Genomic DNA, 19,085 nt, shown 5'->3' on the forward strand with positions numbered 1-19,085 from the left:
AATGGCCTCGTGCTTTCGTCACTGTCATAGCTGCCCGAAATAGAAAATAATGTAACTTTATGTTAAAAGAAAAATGAGATTCTTCCTTTTTTTTCTTTTACTTTTCACTCATCTTAATATATATTTCTTTGATAGCCAGTTGGTTATTATTATTTCAAGGCCTCATTCATGACTACATAGACCAGGCTTTCAGTCCGTTAAAACGACTCCTCACTTCAAAGCCTGAGGCACATGGGTAAAAACAGCTCTGCCTGACTGCTCTTAGAACTGACCCTTTTTTTCTGAGCGAGTTAGAGAGAAAGGGGGAAAGGACCCGAGGGGGGGTGGAGAGACCCACGGGCCTCCGTGGTGCTCTCAGAGGTAGTGGGGGGGTGGAGAGACCCACGGGCCTCCGTGGTGCTCTCAGAGGTAGTGGGGGGGTGGAGAGACCCACGGGCCTCCGTGGTGCTCTCAGAGGTAGTGGGGGGGTGGAGAGACCCACGGGCCTCCGTGGTGCTCTCAGAGGTAGTGGGGGGGTGGAGAGACCCACGGGCCTCCGTGGTGCTCTCAGAGGTAGTGGGGGGGTGCAGGGTATGAGGAGGGGAGTGCAGAAGGGTTGCAGGGGAGCACCCGTCTCCTCTAACCTGTCTCCTCACATTGAGCATTAATGGCACACACACACACGCAAACACACATGCAGGCACCCCTCGTCCTCCATGATGGGCCGTGGCAGCTGTGCGCTCAGGCAGGGGCTAGCGAAAGCTCTGGCTTTTCAGAGAATGCGCCTCAGAAAAAGGACAAGACCTGACCTTTAGATATATGAAAGCTTGTCCTCCATCTCCGGCGCTGCAGGACTGTTGTTTTTGCCTCGTTAACTTCCTGAAATAGACAGAGTCGGGGGGTTGAGGCCTGGCCTCCGCCCTAGTAGCTGATATGGTGCTTATTGGCTTGCAGACAGTGTGGTCACTAACAGTGATGCTTGGCTATTTACATAGCGGGTTTGGATGTTATGTGTATTTGCAGATCTGGTTTCAAATGCTATTTGAAATCATTTCAAATACTTTAGCTGGGCTTGATTGAGCTTGCCTGGAGCGATGGAAGTTACAGAATAGTGTAAACTCGCCCACCGAGCACTCCAGGCAGGCTAAAGCAAACCCTCAAAGTATTTGAAAGATTTTACATTTGTACCCAGGTCTGGTTACTTGTGAGCATACTCACTGTAAATATCCTTGAAGTCCTTATGTCGCCTAGGCTGTGAACCAGACTGTGTGGAGAGCTGAGCTGGCTGCCTTCCCTCATTACCTCAGCAGTTATGTCACCAGACAGTCTCTGCCATGTTTAGTGCACATTGAGTTGAAAACTCTCTACCCTCCTCAAATGTTATGTGTAATTCACGTGAGTTGGTGTGTGGCCGTGCCTGTCGGCTTGATATGGGTCCGTTGCTGTGGCCTCTCCTGGATTCTGTGAAGAGAGTGGGAGGGTCTTCCAAAGAGGAAGCTACTCCCCTGTTCAGAGAACCACCAGTTAGTTGATTGGAACAGGAACCAAGCTGCTAAATGACTCTGCACCATGGCCCTTTCCTGGTCTTCAGCTCAGTTTCAACCCCCTCCCCTGAAATATCATGCCCCTCGTCGCCTGGGGAAGCTTCCGTGCCATGATCTTCCCCATCCCTAAGTTATATGTGACAACAGAAAGGAATAGGAGGAGGTGGAGGGAGACAAGGAATAAGGAAGGGAAAGGCTAACCACACGTGGGTATTGATTGTTTGCTCTGGCGGGTGAGGGATAAAGAGCTTCAAGAACGGGGGCTGTTGTCCCCTCCACGACTGGCCATCTCAGAGCAGAGCAGGGAGTGGGAGTAGCACTAGTCTCTTATCATTATCCGACACATTGACTCAATGGCGTCCCTACAACACAGTCTGTCTGTCAGTCCAATCTGCACTCCAGCAGACAAGACCAGGCTAATAGCCAGCCCACTTCCCCGAAAATGCTGCTGCTCAAAATCCAACATGTTTTGAAAACACCTTGCCTGCCTCTCTGCTGATTGGTCTCTGGGTGACTCATCGGGTATGACTGGTTCTTCTGTGGTCGGGGTTCACCGCCCGACGAGGCAGAGACGCAGGGGCGGGCTATGGGTGTCTGTCACTCAAAATACCTGCTGGGCTTTGTGGGCACACGCACACATACACACACACATATTTGGTTCATTCCTGGCAGGGTGTTGAGGCTGGGCTGGGCTGTATAGTTTCTCCAATGGGTGGGAGTTGTACTGGAGTACAGGCGTAGCTCCATCAGTATGTTGGAGATTACTGCAGAGCTGTTGACCCCTGGGTTCCTCCTTGGCCCCTGGCGCCTGTGTTAAAGCACACCCATACCCCAGGAAACACTCCTCCATAGTGGACTGGACTGGACTGGTTGGTGCTTCTTAATGTCTCTGAAACCACAACCTATTGACAGATAATGCTATTCCAACAGGATATGTCTCAAGTCTCTTTCACTCTCTCTCTTTCACTCTCTCTCTCTCTCTCTCTTTCTCTTTCACTCTCTTTCACTCTCTCTTTCACTCTCTCTCTCTCTCTCTTTCACTCTCTCTTTCACTCTCTCCCTCACTCGCTCTCTCTTTTCTCTCTCTCTCTCTCTCTCTCTCTCTCTCTCTCTCTCTCTCTCTCTTTCTCTTTCACTCTCTTTCACTCTTTCACTCTCTCTCTCTCTCTTTCACTCTCTCTTTCACTCTCTCCCTCACTCGCTCTCTCTTTTCTCTCTCTCTCTCTCTCTCTCTCTCTCTCTCTCTCTCTTTATCTCTCTCTCTCTCTCTCTCTCTCTCTCTCTCTCTCTCTCTCCCTGCCATCTTCAGCACAGTATCATGGAGGGCATGGACGATTTAAAGCCTTGCTCTGCAGGAACAAGTGCAAAGCCATTAAAATACTTTCCCAATGATAATCATATTAGGGTAATACAAATGTGCCCCTTCGCAAATGCTATTACTATCTGTCTGCAACCCAGTTCATTTCCAAACCCAGTTGATTTTCATGTATTTTCTCTTTGATTGTTTATTGCCTTATTCCCTCTGCTTGGTGTCTTTGTCTTGTTCTACTTGTCTGTTGATTGTTTGGTCTGGGTCGATAATTACATTTCATTGGAAAATGTGAGACTGAGCCACAATCTGATTATGGTCTATGACAGTTAATGGTCTCTTCAGAAATCTTTACATGCCACAGGGCCGTTATTGGTCGATCTTTAGATTGAATAATGGTGGTTGATATGTTGTGTGTGTGTGTGTGTGTGTCCTCAGTGTGTCTGTCTCTGGGGTTTTGTAACCTGGCGCAGCAGCCTTTGATCAGCTCTTGCAGCACTGCAAGAACTGCAAACATGCCACCTCAACATGCACACACACACACACACACACACACGATTATATCACATATGGTTAGACTGCCTTGGGGACTGAACGTTTAGGCCTATTTATCTATAGATGCAAACAATGACCTGCTGTCCTGCTGCTCGTTAGGAGTGAGAGGGAGAGAACATGTAGTGGAGAGAGGCCTGTCGGGTCGCTACTGTACACGGGTGATAAGCAGAGAGAAGAAAGGCAGGCTGCTTATCAGGTGTGTGTCCCTGCATGGCCTCACTGTGTTTGCCTGGTGACCTGAAGCAGTAGTCAAAAGAGAGTTGTTTTGAGAGAGGGGCGGTGGGGTTAAATGCCCAGCGTAGCAGCAATGTTACGCTTTCTCCCTTTCTCTTTTCTCTTTCCATCTCTCTGTTTCTGTCTTTCACTCACTCTTGCTGTCTCTATCTTTCTGTTTCTCTCTCACTCACTCTTGCTCTGTCTCTATCTTTCTGTTTCTGTCTCTCACTCTCTCTTACTCTTTGTTCTGTCTTGCCCTGGTTCTCTGTCTGCCTGCCTGCCTGCCTGTCTCTCTCTCTCTTTTTCCCTCTCTCTCTCTCTCGCTCTCTCTGTAGAGAGGAAGTTGGGTGCTGTGCTTTGTACAATTGCCCTGCTCGTGATTTTTCATTAATAAGAAAGACTGCTCAAATAGACCTCATGCTGCCATCACCCTGTACCCCTCTCCTCTCTCCTCTCTCTCCTCCCTCCCTCTCCCAAGGCTAGGGTTGCACAATTCTGGGAACTTTCAATAATCTATTGAAATGTGCCTAATAAATAAACAGGCAGAGGTTAGGCTGTGGCAGAATGAAACCATGCCAAAGGTGCCTCATAGAGGTGGCTTTTTATAACGTCTGCACTTTACATGTGAATAACAAGCTGTAATCTATTATATAGCCCCTGCTGAGCGGCTGCTTTGTTTTTAGTTTAGATGCGTGTTCATGGCCACCACCTAGGTAGTAGACTATTTGTTATTCATTATATAAAGAAGATTTGGAATGCATTGGCTACAAGTGACCTTATGGATTTGTGTTGTAGTGTGTGTGTATGGTAGCTAGTCTGCCGGTAGCTAGTCTGCCTAGCCGGTAGCTAGTCTGCCGGTAGCTAGTCTGCCGGTAGCTAGTCTGCCGGTAGCTAGTCTGCCGGTAGCTAGTCTGCCGGTAGCTAGTGTAGCTAGTCTGCCGGTAGCTAGTCCGCCAGCAGTAGTTACCTGTAGGTTGAACAGGAACTGTACTGTGGCTGTGGCCTGCTAACTAGCTGTCCCTGACTGCCTCTCTGAGGAATTATTCTATAAATAAGCTGAGATGGGAGCTATAAAAGTGGACAGGGTGGTCAATAGGGGCTGGGAGTGGTGTGTATTTATGTGAGACAGTGGGGGGGGGGGGGGGGGGGGGCGACAGGCCCTAGCACCCCCTCTAAGGACTGTTTCAGGCAGACAGACTCACAAGGCCAGGCTTAATGACATGGCTTATTGGCTCGCTCCAAACAGACAATATGTTCCTCTATACCGCTGCATTCATTTTCACCTCCAGTCCCCTGAGAGGCTGGCTTGCTCTGTGCTGCTTATGGCACAGGAGAGTCTCTGCTATGGGACCTGAAGGACGGGTGTGGACAGACGGACAGACAAGAGAGTCAGACACCCGCCACGGTGTCTCTCTCTCCTGGAAGGGGGGTGGATAGCGATGACCCTGATGCTGAGTGGAGTGGACAGCAGAGAAGGGTAGGGGTTGGAGGGGTTCTGCTCCCTCTCTTCTCTCACGCCACTGTTCCCATCAGAGCCGAGGGGAGCTAATGCTTTGTCTCGACGCACAGAGGTCAAGTCATTAACCAGTGATCTGCCCCCCATGCTCTCTGATGAGTCCTACAGATGCCTTAATGTCCTGGATCAAGAGACAGACAACCCTCAGATGGGCCTCTGGTGATCTCTTGCAGACTGCACCTGAACTCCTTGTCCAGTGTCCACCTTGTCCATTCTGCTGAAGGGGATGGTTCAGGACCGTGGACTGCTACATTCACAGAGGGTTAGCTCTGAGAAGGGTCCCGCTATGACAGAGGAAGGGTTGTGTATTTATTCCTCCTCTCTCCTCTAGAGAAGAGTACTGCACGACACGTTGTCATGCATACCACTATACAGGCCTTTATTAAAACGGCCAAGCACACAGGACCTAGTCAGTCAGTAACCAGACCAAGAGGGCCTTCAGCCTTTCTTTTCCCCACCTTCCATCCCTCCCTCCCTCCCTCGGCCTCCCGCGCACACTCTTTGAAAAAAAAGTTATATATTTTTTTTAATTTTACCTTTATTTAACTAGGCAAGTCAGAACAAATTCTTATTTTCAATGACAGGTGCAGAACAACAGATTTTTATCTTGTCAGCTCAGGGATTTGAACTTGCAACCTTTCAGTTACTATTCCAACACTCTAACCACTAGGCTACCTGCCTAAATGTTTTTTTGGGGCTGCCCCATAGGAGAACCCTTTGAAGAACCCTTTCTGGTTCCATGAAGAACCCCTTTGGAACCCTTTTTTCTAAGAGTGCAGAATAGACGTGATCCTCCCAAAAAGCAGATGAACATTTGAAAGAGGACATAATCCCCCCTGAAGACATTGAACATTACCGTTTCAGCGTACTGCCTCTGAACACGGGGAAATGCCACTGTGGTATGCTGCTTAATTGCAGTGCACTAAACACACCATGCTCTTTAAGGTATTTTAAACGGAGAGGCTACTCAAGGCATTCCAACATTGTAAATGTCAAACAATGGGCCCTTTACTGTTTTGTGTTTGGCACAGAGTTCAGAAATTCAAATAAATGAGGGCATTTGGAAGCTTTGTAGAGTACAATGTTGGTTTAAATATAAAAAAGCCAACAATTAACAACAACAAAAAGGGAGGTGGTTGTTACATGTTCAGGGTTCAGATTGGAAACAGTTTTGAACTTAAGTGGCGATTCAATACGGTGATTAATGCGTTCTGACATTCCAGTGAGGTACTATTGTGCACATTGTTGCCTATGCATGTTGTTCAGAGATAACGTTCCAGCCGTTTGACCCCATACTGTTTGTTCATTTAAATACTTATCTGTCTGTTAGTCAGTTACTCTTTATTCAACCCTTCGGTTGAGTTAACTGTAACTTTCCCAGCTCCCAGAGTTGCCCTAGTGAATCATGGATACGTTAAAGCCCCATGTTTCGTAAGTATTTCCTCAGAATATATTTCAGTTCAGTTTCCCAAGTATTTCCTCAGAATATATTTCAGTTCAGTTTCCCAAGTATTTCCTCAGAATATATTTCAGTGCAGTTTCCCAAGTATTTCCTCAGAATATATTTCAGTTCAGTTTCCCAAGTATTTCCTCAGAATATATTTCAGTTCAGATTCCCAAGTATTTCCTCAGAATATATTTCAGTTCAGTTTCCCAAGTATTTCCTCAGAATATATTTCAGTTCAGATTCCCAAATATTTCCTCAGAATATATTTCAGTTCAGATTCCCAAATATTTCCTCAGAATATATTTCAGTTCAGATTCCCAAATATTTCCTCAGAATATATTTCAGTGCAGTTTCCCAAGTATTTCCTCAGAATATATTTCAGTGCAGTTTCCCAAGTTAGGCAAGTGGGGGCAACTGTCCTGGCTGGTGCCTACATTTCCCCATGTGGCTCAAGTTTGGATACCTATAACAGAACAGTAACCAACAGGAGTCAATGACTAATAAATAACGTCAGTTTGAGGAGAATTTCAGATGGCGATGGCGCTGCTATGGAAAGAGCAGTTACAATTTGAGCCTAAAGCCATAATCCCAAAGCTGCCTGGCCAATACTGTTGGTCATCCCTAATCATAGTGCTATAATCCTGGAATGTTCCATCACCATCAGAACAGTAGGCCAATGCTCTATAGCATGTTATTATCCTCCCATAGGCTCTCAGTTAGCCCCACGCAGCAGCAGCAGCAGCAGCACCGCTGACGGTGACTAGTGACTACGGTGCCCAAATTATTTTGAGCAGCAAAGTGCCCAGCTAAGGAATCGGTGGGTAATCCAAGTGACATCTGGCCCTGGTGGCTTATGTGATTAGCTGAGTGCCTTGCTCCTAATAGCCCAGCGGATAGTCTTCATTACTCCATTACTCCATCCATCCACACGTTGTTGCCACGTAGTTACAAAGCGGCCTGGTGGGTCTAAATCCTACAGCGGCCGTCCACACAGACCAGTCCAGGGTGGGGGACAGAGAGGGGTGTCTAATGCTATAGGGGAACCCTTATGCAAGACGAGTAGTTTGATTCAACTTGAGGCTAGCAAATAGCCCCGAGTAATATGCTTAAAGGGATAGTGTGGGGTTTTAACTGCTTCTCCAGAGTCAGATGACCTCGTGGGTATCATCGTTATGTATCTGCATCCAGTATGTAGGAAGTTAGAGGTAGTTTCACGAGCCAATGCTAACTAACTTCGCACAAAGAAAGGAAGTCTTCGGGTACAGCTAGCGTGCCAAGGGCAAGGGCCTCATTGCCAAAATCCCGAGCTATTCCTTTAATCAACTAACCTACAGGCGTCGGCTTCAGTGTGCAGCATTAAGGTTAAGACCAGATGACTGTTAGGATGACCAGTGTCCCTGGCTATATCGGGTCAGACAGACATTTGTTAGGAGGGAAGGGAGGAGGAAGAGGAGGGAGGAAAGGAGATGGAGGAGGATGAAGAGGAGGAGGAGAGGAGATTTGCAGTGTATTAGTAATCTATCAGAACTCAAACATCGAATAACGACAGAGTGACTAAGCACGTATCCTCCCTCCGCTCCCTGTCCCCAACACACTCCCGAATCATCATTTCGGGAACGTTTCGGGAACTCCACCGAAACGTTGGGGAAATGTTCTACTCATTAGCTCCTGGACCTCTGGACAGCCTCTTCTCTTCAGAGTCACTGTGTGTTTAGTCATCTATAAGGAGACAGGAAAGCAGGATTGGTTTTAGCATTAGGCTAGGGCTATGTCTGGTACTGTATATACTGTACTAACCGTGTGCATACGTGGGTGTGTTTTAGGATTTTGAGTATGTGTGTTTGTGGATTTTCTTTATGTTTACAAATGGCAATGTGAGTGTGAGTGAAGATGTACACAATGGTAGCTCTTAAATGTGTTAGTACACTAATTCGGGGTACACGGGAGACTGTTAATATAGCAGTACCGAGGCCTGCATTTAAGCAAGCTTGTGCTGCAATAATAATTTCAGTGCTACAAACATCATTGCTAAAAACCCTGTTTGAGCTGGTTATTTTTGTGCCGTTTTTTGCTTCTGAGGCAGCCGATTCCCATGAGCTCAGTGCCTCGCAGTTTACCGGTTTTGATTTGTTGTCTTCAGGATCTGAGGTTAAGATGGAGTTCAAATGCTTCTCTGTTGTTTCAAAAGTAGATGAAGGTTTTTCTCTCTCCCTCTCTTTCTCTGTACCAACAGATGCAGGGTCTGGGTTGTCATTTTGCTTTTTGCGGAGGAAATTTCTATCATTCCTTGAAACATTTTGGTGCACATTTCTGTATTCCTCTGATGATTCTCTGAGCTCCCTATGAATGAGTATTCGCAAGAGCTCTATTTACATTAGTCCAGATGGGAACAGAAGAGAAATGATATTTCCTCTGAATATATATCCTATCTCTATAGTCATACATTCATACACAAAGTTCCTGTTTAAACCTCATACATATCCTATAATGAAACACGTCCCAATACTGGATTTAAGTGATAATGCCCTCGAAGCACGGGTGTTGCCAATATATCCTACAAACACGGGCTTTGAGGTCATTATCACTTTTATACAACGGGTTACCAACATATTCAAATAATGATTGACATATTATCATTAAAAACGTTATTTTGATTAATTTATTCATACTATTTCATTCGTACTATTTCATCTGACCCAAGCCTGCTGGTCGTTCGTTCTATTGGTTCGGTTGCCAGAGATGCGACTCAGTCGTTCAGTCTTTGTGTTCTGCATCTATGGACGCAACCCAGTCGTTCGTTCTAAATGTTCCATTGCCATATTGGCTGGCAACGTTCTTATCCCTTGCTAGCTAGCCAACTACGGCTAACTTACAGTCACGTCAAACAGTGCAGAAAGAGTAACAACAGTAGCTGCATCTGTTTAAGCTGTTTTCTAGTGACATTTATTTGGATACATCCATAACATTGAACTAATGAGGCATGATTTCGCCTGGCATAGAACATGTGCTCTCTGGTCAGGACACTGTTGTTCAGAGGAGCTAGCCAACAACACAGCTAACACAAGAACTTCAAACTGAAGTTGGAAAGACTGCAAACTAGCTGCACTTTGTTTCGTTTGACCTTTTTTCAATTGACATTTCTTTGTATATATCCATAAACATTACGCCAGCTGATTCATGATTTCGACTGGCTGAGAAACGCTGCCTCTCTCTCTCGTCCCGACTCCCGACTAGAGGTCGACCGATTATGGTTTTTCAATGCCGCTACCGATTATTGGAGGACCAAAAAAGCCGCTACTGATTAATCAGCCGTTTTTTTCTTTCTTTATTTGTAATAATGACAATTACAACAATACTGAATGAACACTTATTTTAACTTAATATAATACATCAATAAAATCAATTTAGCCTCAAATAAATAATGAAACATGTTCAATTTGGTTTAAATAATGCAGAAACAATATGTGCCATGTAAGAAAGCTAACGTTTAAGTGCCTTACTCAGAACATGAGAACATATGAAAGCTGGTGGTTCCTTTTAACATGAGTCTTCAATATTCCCAGGTAAGAAGTTTTAGGTTGTAGTTATTATAGGAATTATTGGACTATTTCTCTCTATACGATTTGTATTTCATATACCTTTGACTATTGGATGTTCTTATAGGCACTTTAGTATTGCCAGTGTAACAGTATAGCTTACGTCCCTCTCCTCGCTCCTACCTGGGCTCGAACCAGGAACACATCGACAACAGCCACCCTCGAAGCAGCGTTACCCATGCAGAGCAAGGGGAACAACTACTCCAAGTCTCAGAGCGAGTGACGTTTGAAACGCTATTAGCGCGCACCCGCTAACTAGCTAGCCATTTCACATCGGTTACACCAGCCTAATCTTGGGAGTTGATAGGCTTGAAGTCATAAACAGTGCAATGCTTGAAGCATTGCGAAGAGCTGCTGGCAAAATGTACGAAAGTGCTGTTTGAATGAATGCTTACAAGCCTGCTGGTGCCTACCACCGCTCAGTCAGACTGCTCTATCAAATCATAGACTTAATTATAATATAATAAACACACAGAAATACGAGCCTTAGGTCATTAATATGGTCGAATCCGGAAACTATCATCTCGAAAACAAAACGTTTTTTCTGTCAGTGAAATACGGAACCGTTCCGTATTTTATCAAACGGGTGGCATCCCTAAGTCTAAATATTCCTGTTACATTGCACAACCTTCAATGTTATGTCATAATTACGTAAAGTTCTGGCAAATTAGTTCGCAACGAGCCAGGCGGCCCAAACTGTTGCATATACCCTGACTCTGCGTACAATGAACGCAGGAGAAGTGACACAATTTCACCTGGTTAATATTGCCTACTAACCTGGATTTCTTTTAGCTAAATATGCAGGTTTAAAAATATATACTTCTGTGTATTGATTTTAAGTAAGGCATTGATGTTTATGGTTAGGTACATGTTGGAGCAATGACAGTCCTTTTTCACGAATGCACACCGCATCGATTATATGCAACGCAGGACAGGCTAGATAAACTAGTAATATCATCAACCATGTGTAGTTAACTAGTGATTATGATTGATTGATTTATTGTTTTTTACAAGGTAAGTTTAATGCTAGCTAGCAACTTACCTTGGCTTCTTACTGCATTCGTGTAACAGGCAGGCTCCTCGTGGAGTGCAATGTAAAGCAGGTGGTTAGAGCGTTGGACTAGTTAACCGTAAGGTTGCAAGATTGAATCCCCGAGCTGACAAGGTAAGAATCTGTCGTTCTGCCCCTGAACAAGGCAGTTAACCCACCGTTCCTAGGCCGTCATTTAAAATGAGAATGTGTTCTTTAACTGACTTGCCTAGTTAAATAAAGGTGTAAAAAAATAAAAAAATAAAATCGGCAAATCGGTGTCCAAAAATACCGATTACCGATTGTTATGAAAACTTGAAATCGGCCCTAATTAATAGGCCATTCCGATTAATTGGTCGACCTCTACTCTCAAACCCTACTTGTTCATTACTATGAGACAGTTGGAGATCGAATTTGAATATTGAAAAAATTTTGCAAATGTCTGAGAGACCGACAATAAGGTTAATACCAATCTCCGCTTTTGAAAACTAAATGTTAGTCTAAAAGAAATGTGAGATAATGTCTAGATGCTTTTTATAGTGGATATCAAGTTTCTAACTTCACTGCCTAGGCTGATGAGACAGTGGAAGGAACAGATGGAACTGAGTAAATAGGCATTTTAACGTCATAGACTTAGCCGGTGGTAACTTGTGGAATAGACACCGTCTGGAATGTGCTTCTAACCAATCAGCATTCAGGATTAGACCCACCTGTTGTATAAATACTTTTAAAGCATCGATGCACACATTTCTCTCTCTCTTGCCATGAATAGCATACATGATACTTAATTATGAATAGTTGTCTTAAACTGTGAAATAACCAATGTGAATCCAAGTGTCCAGTGTACGTGTTGGTTGAGTGAGTCATTGATGTGTCAGCATGGGCCTAGCTGAGCGCTGTAACGACCAGCCCTGACCTAAGCGCTCTTTATTTAAAGACGCCGCTCGTGTTTCAAGCACTGTCTCACATTCCTACCTCTCAATTTTTATCTCTCCCCCTCCCTTCTCCCCCTCCCCTCCTTTTTTCCAGGTATGGCCTCGCAAGTGCAAGTCTTGTCCCCTCACACTCTCCAGTCAAGTGCCTTCTTTAGCGTGAAGAAGCTGAAGGTGGAGGAGAGTTCATACTGGGATATGACAGGGTACGGCACGCACAGCAAAGTCGTCTACAGTCAGAACAGCAAGCAGCAAGTGTCCCACGCCACCCCTCTTGGCATCAACTCCTCTCTGCCCTACGAGCAGCCAGCACTCATCTTCCCGTCTAGCGCGGGGCACATCGTGGTCGCCTCGGCCAGCAGTACCTCGGGCACCGCAGGGCCTCTGGGGCCTCTGTTGGGCTTGGCCGGTAGCAGTAGCGGCAGTGGAGGCGGAAGCGGAGGAGGAAGTGGTGGAGCCATCCACAACCTGACCCGTCGCAGCACCGTCAGTCTGCTAGACACCTACCAGCGATGCGGGCTTAAGCGCAAGAGTGAGGAGCTTGACAACAGCAACAGTAGCGTGACGATCATCGAGGAGCACGGCAGCGGCACAACGATGATCCAGAACGCAGCCAGCGGGGCCGCTGTGGCTACGGCCACGGCAACGGCCACATCGACAGCCACCTCCAAGAACAGTGGTTCCAACAATGAAGGGGACTACCAGTTGGTGCAGCACGAGGTGGTCTGCTCCATGACCAACACCTACGAGGTGCTAGAGTTCTTGGGCAGAGGCACCTTCGGCCAGGTGGTGAAGTGCTGGAAGAGGGGCACCAACGAGATTGTTGCCATCAAGATCTTGAAGAACCACCCATCGTACGCACGCCAGGGCCAGATCGAGGTGAGCATCCTGGCCCGGTTGAGCACGGAGAGTGCAGACGACTACAACTTTGTGCGTGCCTACGAGTGCTTCCAGCACAAGAACCACACGTGCCTGGTGTTCGAGATGCTGGAGCAGAACCTGTACGACTTCCTCAAGCAGAACAAATTCAGTCCACTGCCGTTGAAGTACATCAGACCGGTCTTGCAGCAGGTGGCCACGGCCCTGATGAAGCTCAAGAGCCTGGGCCTGATTCACGCTGACCTGAAGCCGGAGAACATCATGTTGGTGGACCCCTCCAGGCAGCCCTACCGCGTCAAGGTCATTGACTTTGGCTCGGCCAGCCACGTGTCCAAAGCTGTGTGCTCCACCTACCTGCAGTCCAGATACTACAGGTAAGAGCAGTTTCTATCACCTTGATTGAATCAGGAAATCCCACTGAGGTCAGAAAACCTCTTTCCCAAGACAGACCTGGCAGTTAGTTTGATAAGAAATAGGTTTTGAAAAGGTTTAGATGGGACAGCTCTGTGCCAGTCTTATGAGGTGTAGTTGGTTAGGGTCTCTCCTTCTCTCTCTCCCTCTCTCTCCCTCGCTCTCCTCGGTGTTAACCCTCCCCCTTTCCGCTGTGAGATGGGGGGGACAGTAAAAACTCTGAGGCTTGCTGAGAAACCAGCTGCTTATCGTGTTTAATATGATAAAACACCCATGTTGTGGTGCTGCTTTGAAGATTAGGAAGGCAGGTCTGATGAGTAGTGTGCTGCTTTACAGCGTGGCGGTAACAGCGCCACAATGACAGCACCAGGGAAATATTTGCCGCAGAGACATTTTCGGTCTCAAACACTAGTTTCTGAGAAAAATTTGTTTGATGTTGTGTTATTAGAAAAACAAGCCAGAGAAACCCCTCATTGAAGAGGGACTGTAAACATGTAGAGGGACTGTAAACATGTAGAGGGACTGTAAACATGTAGAGGGACTGTAAACATGCTCCCGGACCGCTCCACCCGCCCCACCAAGGCTCCCATTTTCCCCGGGATGGAGATGTGGGGTCAGGCTGAGTTCTACATCCCTGTAATCCACACCAGCGGGCCCAGCATTAGAAACAGATGACTCGCTGGGTCGGGCTTTCTTCTCCCCTACTTCTTAAAGTATGTTTTGCCTATAGCGAACTCCGCTGTTTGGGTTCCAGCGCATTGGTGGGAGTGAGAAGTCTAGTAGTGTTCACACAGAGAGCAGCTTTGTTGCTGTTTAGGCACTGCCTAGTCTGGGGAGAGCAGGTGTGAGGCACAGTAAGCGCATGCACCAACACACACTCTGCAGAGAGGTGATTATGTTGATAATGTGCTGGTGCGAGATGTTTATTTTAGATCTGCCATAGCAGATTATTGTTTTCTGCAGCCAATGTAGATGATAGAGAAAGGTGTTTAGACTTGAAAGGGACTTAGAGTAATTGATATCAACCTAATTGTGTGTCATTTAAAAGCTTGTTCTGGAATTATCTCACGTAAGACCATATGAGGTACATTTTTATAGAGTGCAATGCCTCCATTTCATTTGAAATGGAAATTAGGTTAATAAGAAAAAACCCTCTCATCATGATCTAACACTGTGTATGTGTCCCAACAGTCTCTTTAGTTGGAGAACGAGGTAGAGGCTAACCGAAATATGCAAATGTGGAAACACTAGAGTATCTCCCTCTACGCTACCCGTCTTATCTTAAATAGAAGCTTAGTAACCAATGATGAATATGTAGGCTGTCTATGCTAGCAGGCCATCGTAAATAGTAGCCTATGTACAGTACCTGCAGAAAGTATTCACACCCCTACTTTTTCAACATTTTGTTGTGTTGCAGTCTGAATTCAAAATGGATTCAATTTAGATTTTGTGTCACTGATCAACACACAATAACCAATAATGTCAAAGTGGAATGTTGTATGTAGAACATTTTAGAAACCAATAAAAAATGTAAAGCTGAAATGTCTTGAGTCAATAAGTATTCAACACCTTTGTTATGGCAAGCCTAAATAAGTTCAGGAGTAAAAACGTGCTTCACAAGTCACGTAATAAGTTGCATGGACGCATTCTATGTTCAATAATAGTGGTTAAATAAAATAAACATGAGCTGGCGCACACCCAAAAAATAGTTTGTGTGGAGCTGCTGACTAACGGCAAATAAACTATAAACTATCAAAATAAAGAAAGTCACACACTCCATGTATAATCTCCCAGCAATTTAATGGGTATTTAACAACGTTTCGGCATCTAGTAATAGTGTTTAACATGATATTTGAATTACTACTCCATCTCTGTCCCTCAATTGAGTAATGAATTTCAAGCACAGATTCAACCACAAAGACCAGGGAGGTTTTTCAATGCCTCGCAAAGAAGGTAGATGTGTAAAAAAAAACTAAAAAAACAGACGCTGAATATCCCTTTGAGCTTGGTGAAGTTATTATTTAGGCTTTCAATACACCCAGTCACTAGAAAGATACAGGCGTCCTTCTTTACTCAGTTACCGGAGAGGAAGGAAACTGCTCAGGGATTTCACCATGAGGCCAATGGTGACTTTAAAACAGTTACAGAGTTAATGGCTGTGACAGGAGAAAACTGAGGATGGATCAACAACATTGTAGTTACTCCACAATACTAACCTAAATGACAGAGTGAAAAGAAGGAAGCCTGTACAGATTAAAAATTTTCCAAAACATGCATCCTGTTTGCAACAAGGCACTTATTACTGCCCAAAATGTGGCAAAGAAATTAACTTTAAGTCCTGAATACAAAGCGTTATGTTTGGGGCAAATCCAACACAGCTAGTGGTGACCTGTCATTCAGTGCCCCGCCTATTTTGAGATCCACATTTTTAGAAGAAAAAAAAAATATATATATACATATATATTTTTGGGGGGCACATGTTATTTTGGCATTAATACGTGTCACATATCAGTTTGTAAACTATGTAAAAAAAATTATATCATTGAATTAAAAAAGCTGCATACAAACATGGTCTCTTTTTTGTTTTGTTGATTAAGGTAGCTCCAAAATGCAGGTGTTTCAGCCTAGCTCAGTGCTTTCTGTGGTGGTGGGGCAAGCCAGCAGAAAATAGGAGCATGGCGCTGATTGGCTCAGTGTTCTGTCACTCATGGGGACACTACCGTCATAGGCCAAGTCTAAGTCCTTAGTAAGAGTAGACATCAAAAATTTCAGCCCTTTGGGTCCTGCCATAGAGTTATATTATAAGTACCCTTCCAAAAAGACTCAAGGTCATTGGCCACAGATAAAATGACTTCAAATCACGTTATATGTACAGTAGCTTTGATTGGAAGGATCATGTCAACATCTTACTTTCAAAATCTTAGCTAGCAGTCATCATCATGAATCAAGTCGCCAAACCCACTGGCTCCAGGTCATCTATAAGTCTTTGCTAGGTATAGCTCTGCCTTATCTCAGGTCACTGCTCACCATAGCAGCAGCCACCCGTAGCACGCGCTCCAGCAGGTATATTTCACTGGTCATCCCCAAAGCCAACACCTCCTTTTTCTGCCTTTCCTTCCAGTTCTCTGCTGCCAATGACTGGAACGAATTGCAAAAATCACTGAAGTTGGAGACATATCTCCCTCACTAACTTTAAGCATCAGCTGTCAGAGCAGCTTACCGATCGCTGCAGCTGTACACAGCCCATCTGTAAATAGCCCATCCTACCAACTACCTACCTCATCCCCATATTTGTTTTTGTTTTTCTGCTCTTTTGCACACCAGTATTTCTACTTGCACATCCTCATCCATATATCACTCCAGTGTAAATTGCTAAATTGTAATTACTTTGCCACTATTGGCCTATTTATTGCCTTACCTCCTTACTTCCTTTGCACACACTGTATACAGATTTTTCTATTGTGTACGTTTGTTTATCCCATGTGTAACTCTGTGTTGTTGTTTTTGTCACACTGCTTTGCTTTATCTTGGCCAGGTCGCAGTTGTAAATGAGAACTTGTTCTCAACTGGCCTACCTGGTTAAATAAAGGTGAAATGTTGGCAAATCCTTTTTAATCCTTATCATAGGGCTCCCGAGTGGCGCAGCGGTCTAAGGCACTGAATCTCAGTGCAAGAGGTGTCACCACAGTCTCTGGTTTGAATCTAGACTGTATCACGTCCGGTCTTGATTGGGAGTCCCATAGGGCGGTGCACAATTGGCCCAGTGTCATCTAGGGTAGGCCATCATTGTAAATAAGAATTTATTGTTAACTGACTTGCCTAGTTAAATAAAGGTTAAATATAAATAATGAAGAAAATGTATAGGTAAAATGTATCAGTGCTCATCGGCCATTGGACATACACAGCAAGTTGGACATTTCTAATTCAACAATGAGAGGTTTGGAAGTAATCAGTGGCTAACTGCAAGCATTCCAAAGCAATCACTAGCCTGCTATTTAGTGGAGTGGCTGTGTGTGTTCTTTCTGAGTTCCCACTATAAATCCAGAGAATTCCAGACTTTGATGACAAAGTTTGATGACAGAATTTGCCCACAAAGGACTGTCGCACCACCTTCCTGTTTAAGTGAGCAGGGTGAGTCCAAAATGTCTTGAATGCTGCTGCATAACTGATGTAACATGCCAGAGAGATATGTATAATGTAGCTAAGAAAGTAATACTAAGTGTATGTTGTGTACTAAGCTAGTAGCCCATGTGCCTCACCCTAATCATTTGGTCTATTTCTCCAACGCGGTATTGTAAACACATCGTTCGTGGCCGGTGTGTGATTGTTTGCAGACTAGGTTCTGTACAGCTTTGACAGTGCTACTGATAGTGGTGGCGGTTGGCTACCATGTGCAAATTCAGCACTCACAACATTCTATAATAGAATTGTCTTATTTGACGTGTCAAATTAAAAGCTTATTTAACGTGTCAAATAGTGTTATTTGATGTCTTTTATGACACGCAAATACCCAAACGGTGCTCAATGTGCCTCACCCTTATAATTTGGTCTATTTTCACCTCTTAATTTTGCCTACTGTTCTAACTTGGTGGTGCACATAGCCTACAACCTGTTTTAGAGAAATGTAATCATCGAATAATGTAAGAGCTTTCATTGTCTGCTTATATGCCCCCTTTATTTATACTACGGTTTTGACTTGGTGTACAAGGAGAACACTGTAAGAAACGGCCCATGTTCTGAATTGTGTCGCTGCACATTTCAAAGTGCTGAACAAATAGTTATATTGACTACGTTCGTCGTCGCTCATTAATGTCTTAATCAAAATTACCCCACATTACCCTTTTCCCCACATTGTTTAGGAATAATGTTTAGGAATAATAAATTCCCTGTAAACGATATTTTTCTCTGCCTCTGTCGTCCTTCCCCGCACCTACGATCACATACTTTTTCACTCCACAGGGAGTTGAGATGTAGCTGGGTGTTGTGTTCACTTCAAGAGGCGTATGTAACAAAGGACTAGGGAGTTTTTTGGGGGATAAATTAAACGGAATAGAGCTAAGCACAGGCAAAAATCTGGTTCAGTCTTCTTTCCAACAGATACTGGTAGATCCTTTCATCAGAACAATAACCTAAAACACAAGGCCAAATATACACTGGAGTTGCTTACCAAGACGATGTTGAATGTTCCTGATTGGCCTAGTTACAGTTTTAACTTAAATCCCGAGTGGCACATAGGTCTAAGGCAGTGTTACCTGTGCCACTAGAGATTCTGGGTTCGAGTTCAGGCTCTGTCACAGCCGGCCGCGACCAGGAGACACATGGGGCGGCGCACAATTGGCCCAGCGTCGTCCGGGTTAGGGGAGGGTTTGGCCGGCAGGGATGTCCTTGTCCCATCGTGCACTAGCGACTCCTGTGCACGCTGACACAGTCAACAGGTGTACGGTGTTTCCTCTGACACATTGGTGCTGCTGGCTTCTGGGTTAAGTGGGCATTGTGTCAAGAAGCAACGTGGTTGGGTTGTTTCGGAGGACGCACGAGACCTTCGCCTCTCCCAAGTCTTTATGGGAGTTGCACAAAATTGGAGAGAAAAAGGGGTTAAAACATTTTTTTTAATCTATGGCAAGACTTAAAAATAGCTGTCTAGCAATTATGAACAACCAACTTGACAGAG

General features: G+C 44.9%; 1 protein-coding gene across 1 annotated transcript in view; it reads left to right on the top strand.

The window, feature by feature from the left end:
- The window catches only part of LOC115152207 (homeodomain-interacting protein kinase 2), a gene marked incomplete in the record, with an annotated part of 101,251 nt that overhangs the window by 8,522 nt on the left and 73,644 nt on the right, over positions 1–19,085 (top strand). Inside the window, 1 exon segment of the mRNA XM_029696811.1 lies at positions 12,222–13,377. Coding sequence (XP_029552671.1) covers positions 12,222–13,377 — 1,156 coding nt within the window.

The sequence above is a fragment of the Salmo trutta genome, chromosome 17, assembly GCF_901001165.1.
Source record: "Salmo trutta chromosome 17, fSalTru1.1, whole genome shotgun sequence".
Lineage (NCBI taxonomy): Eukaryota > Metazoa > Chordata > Actinopteri > Salmoniformes > Salmonidae > Salmo > Salmo trutta.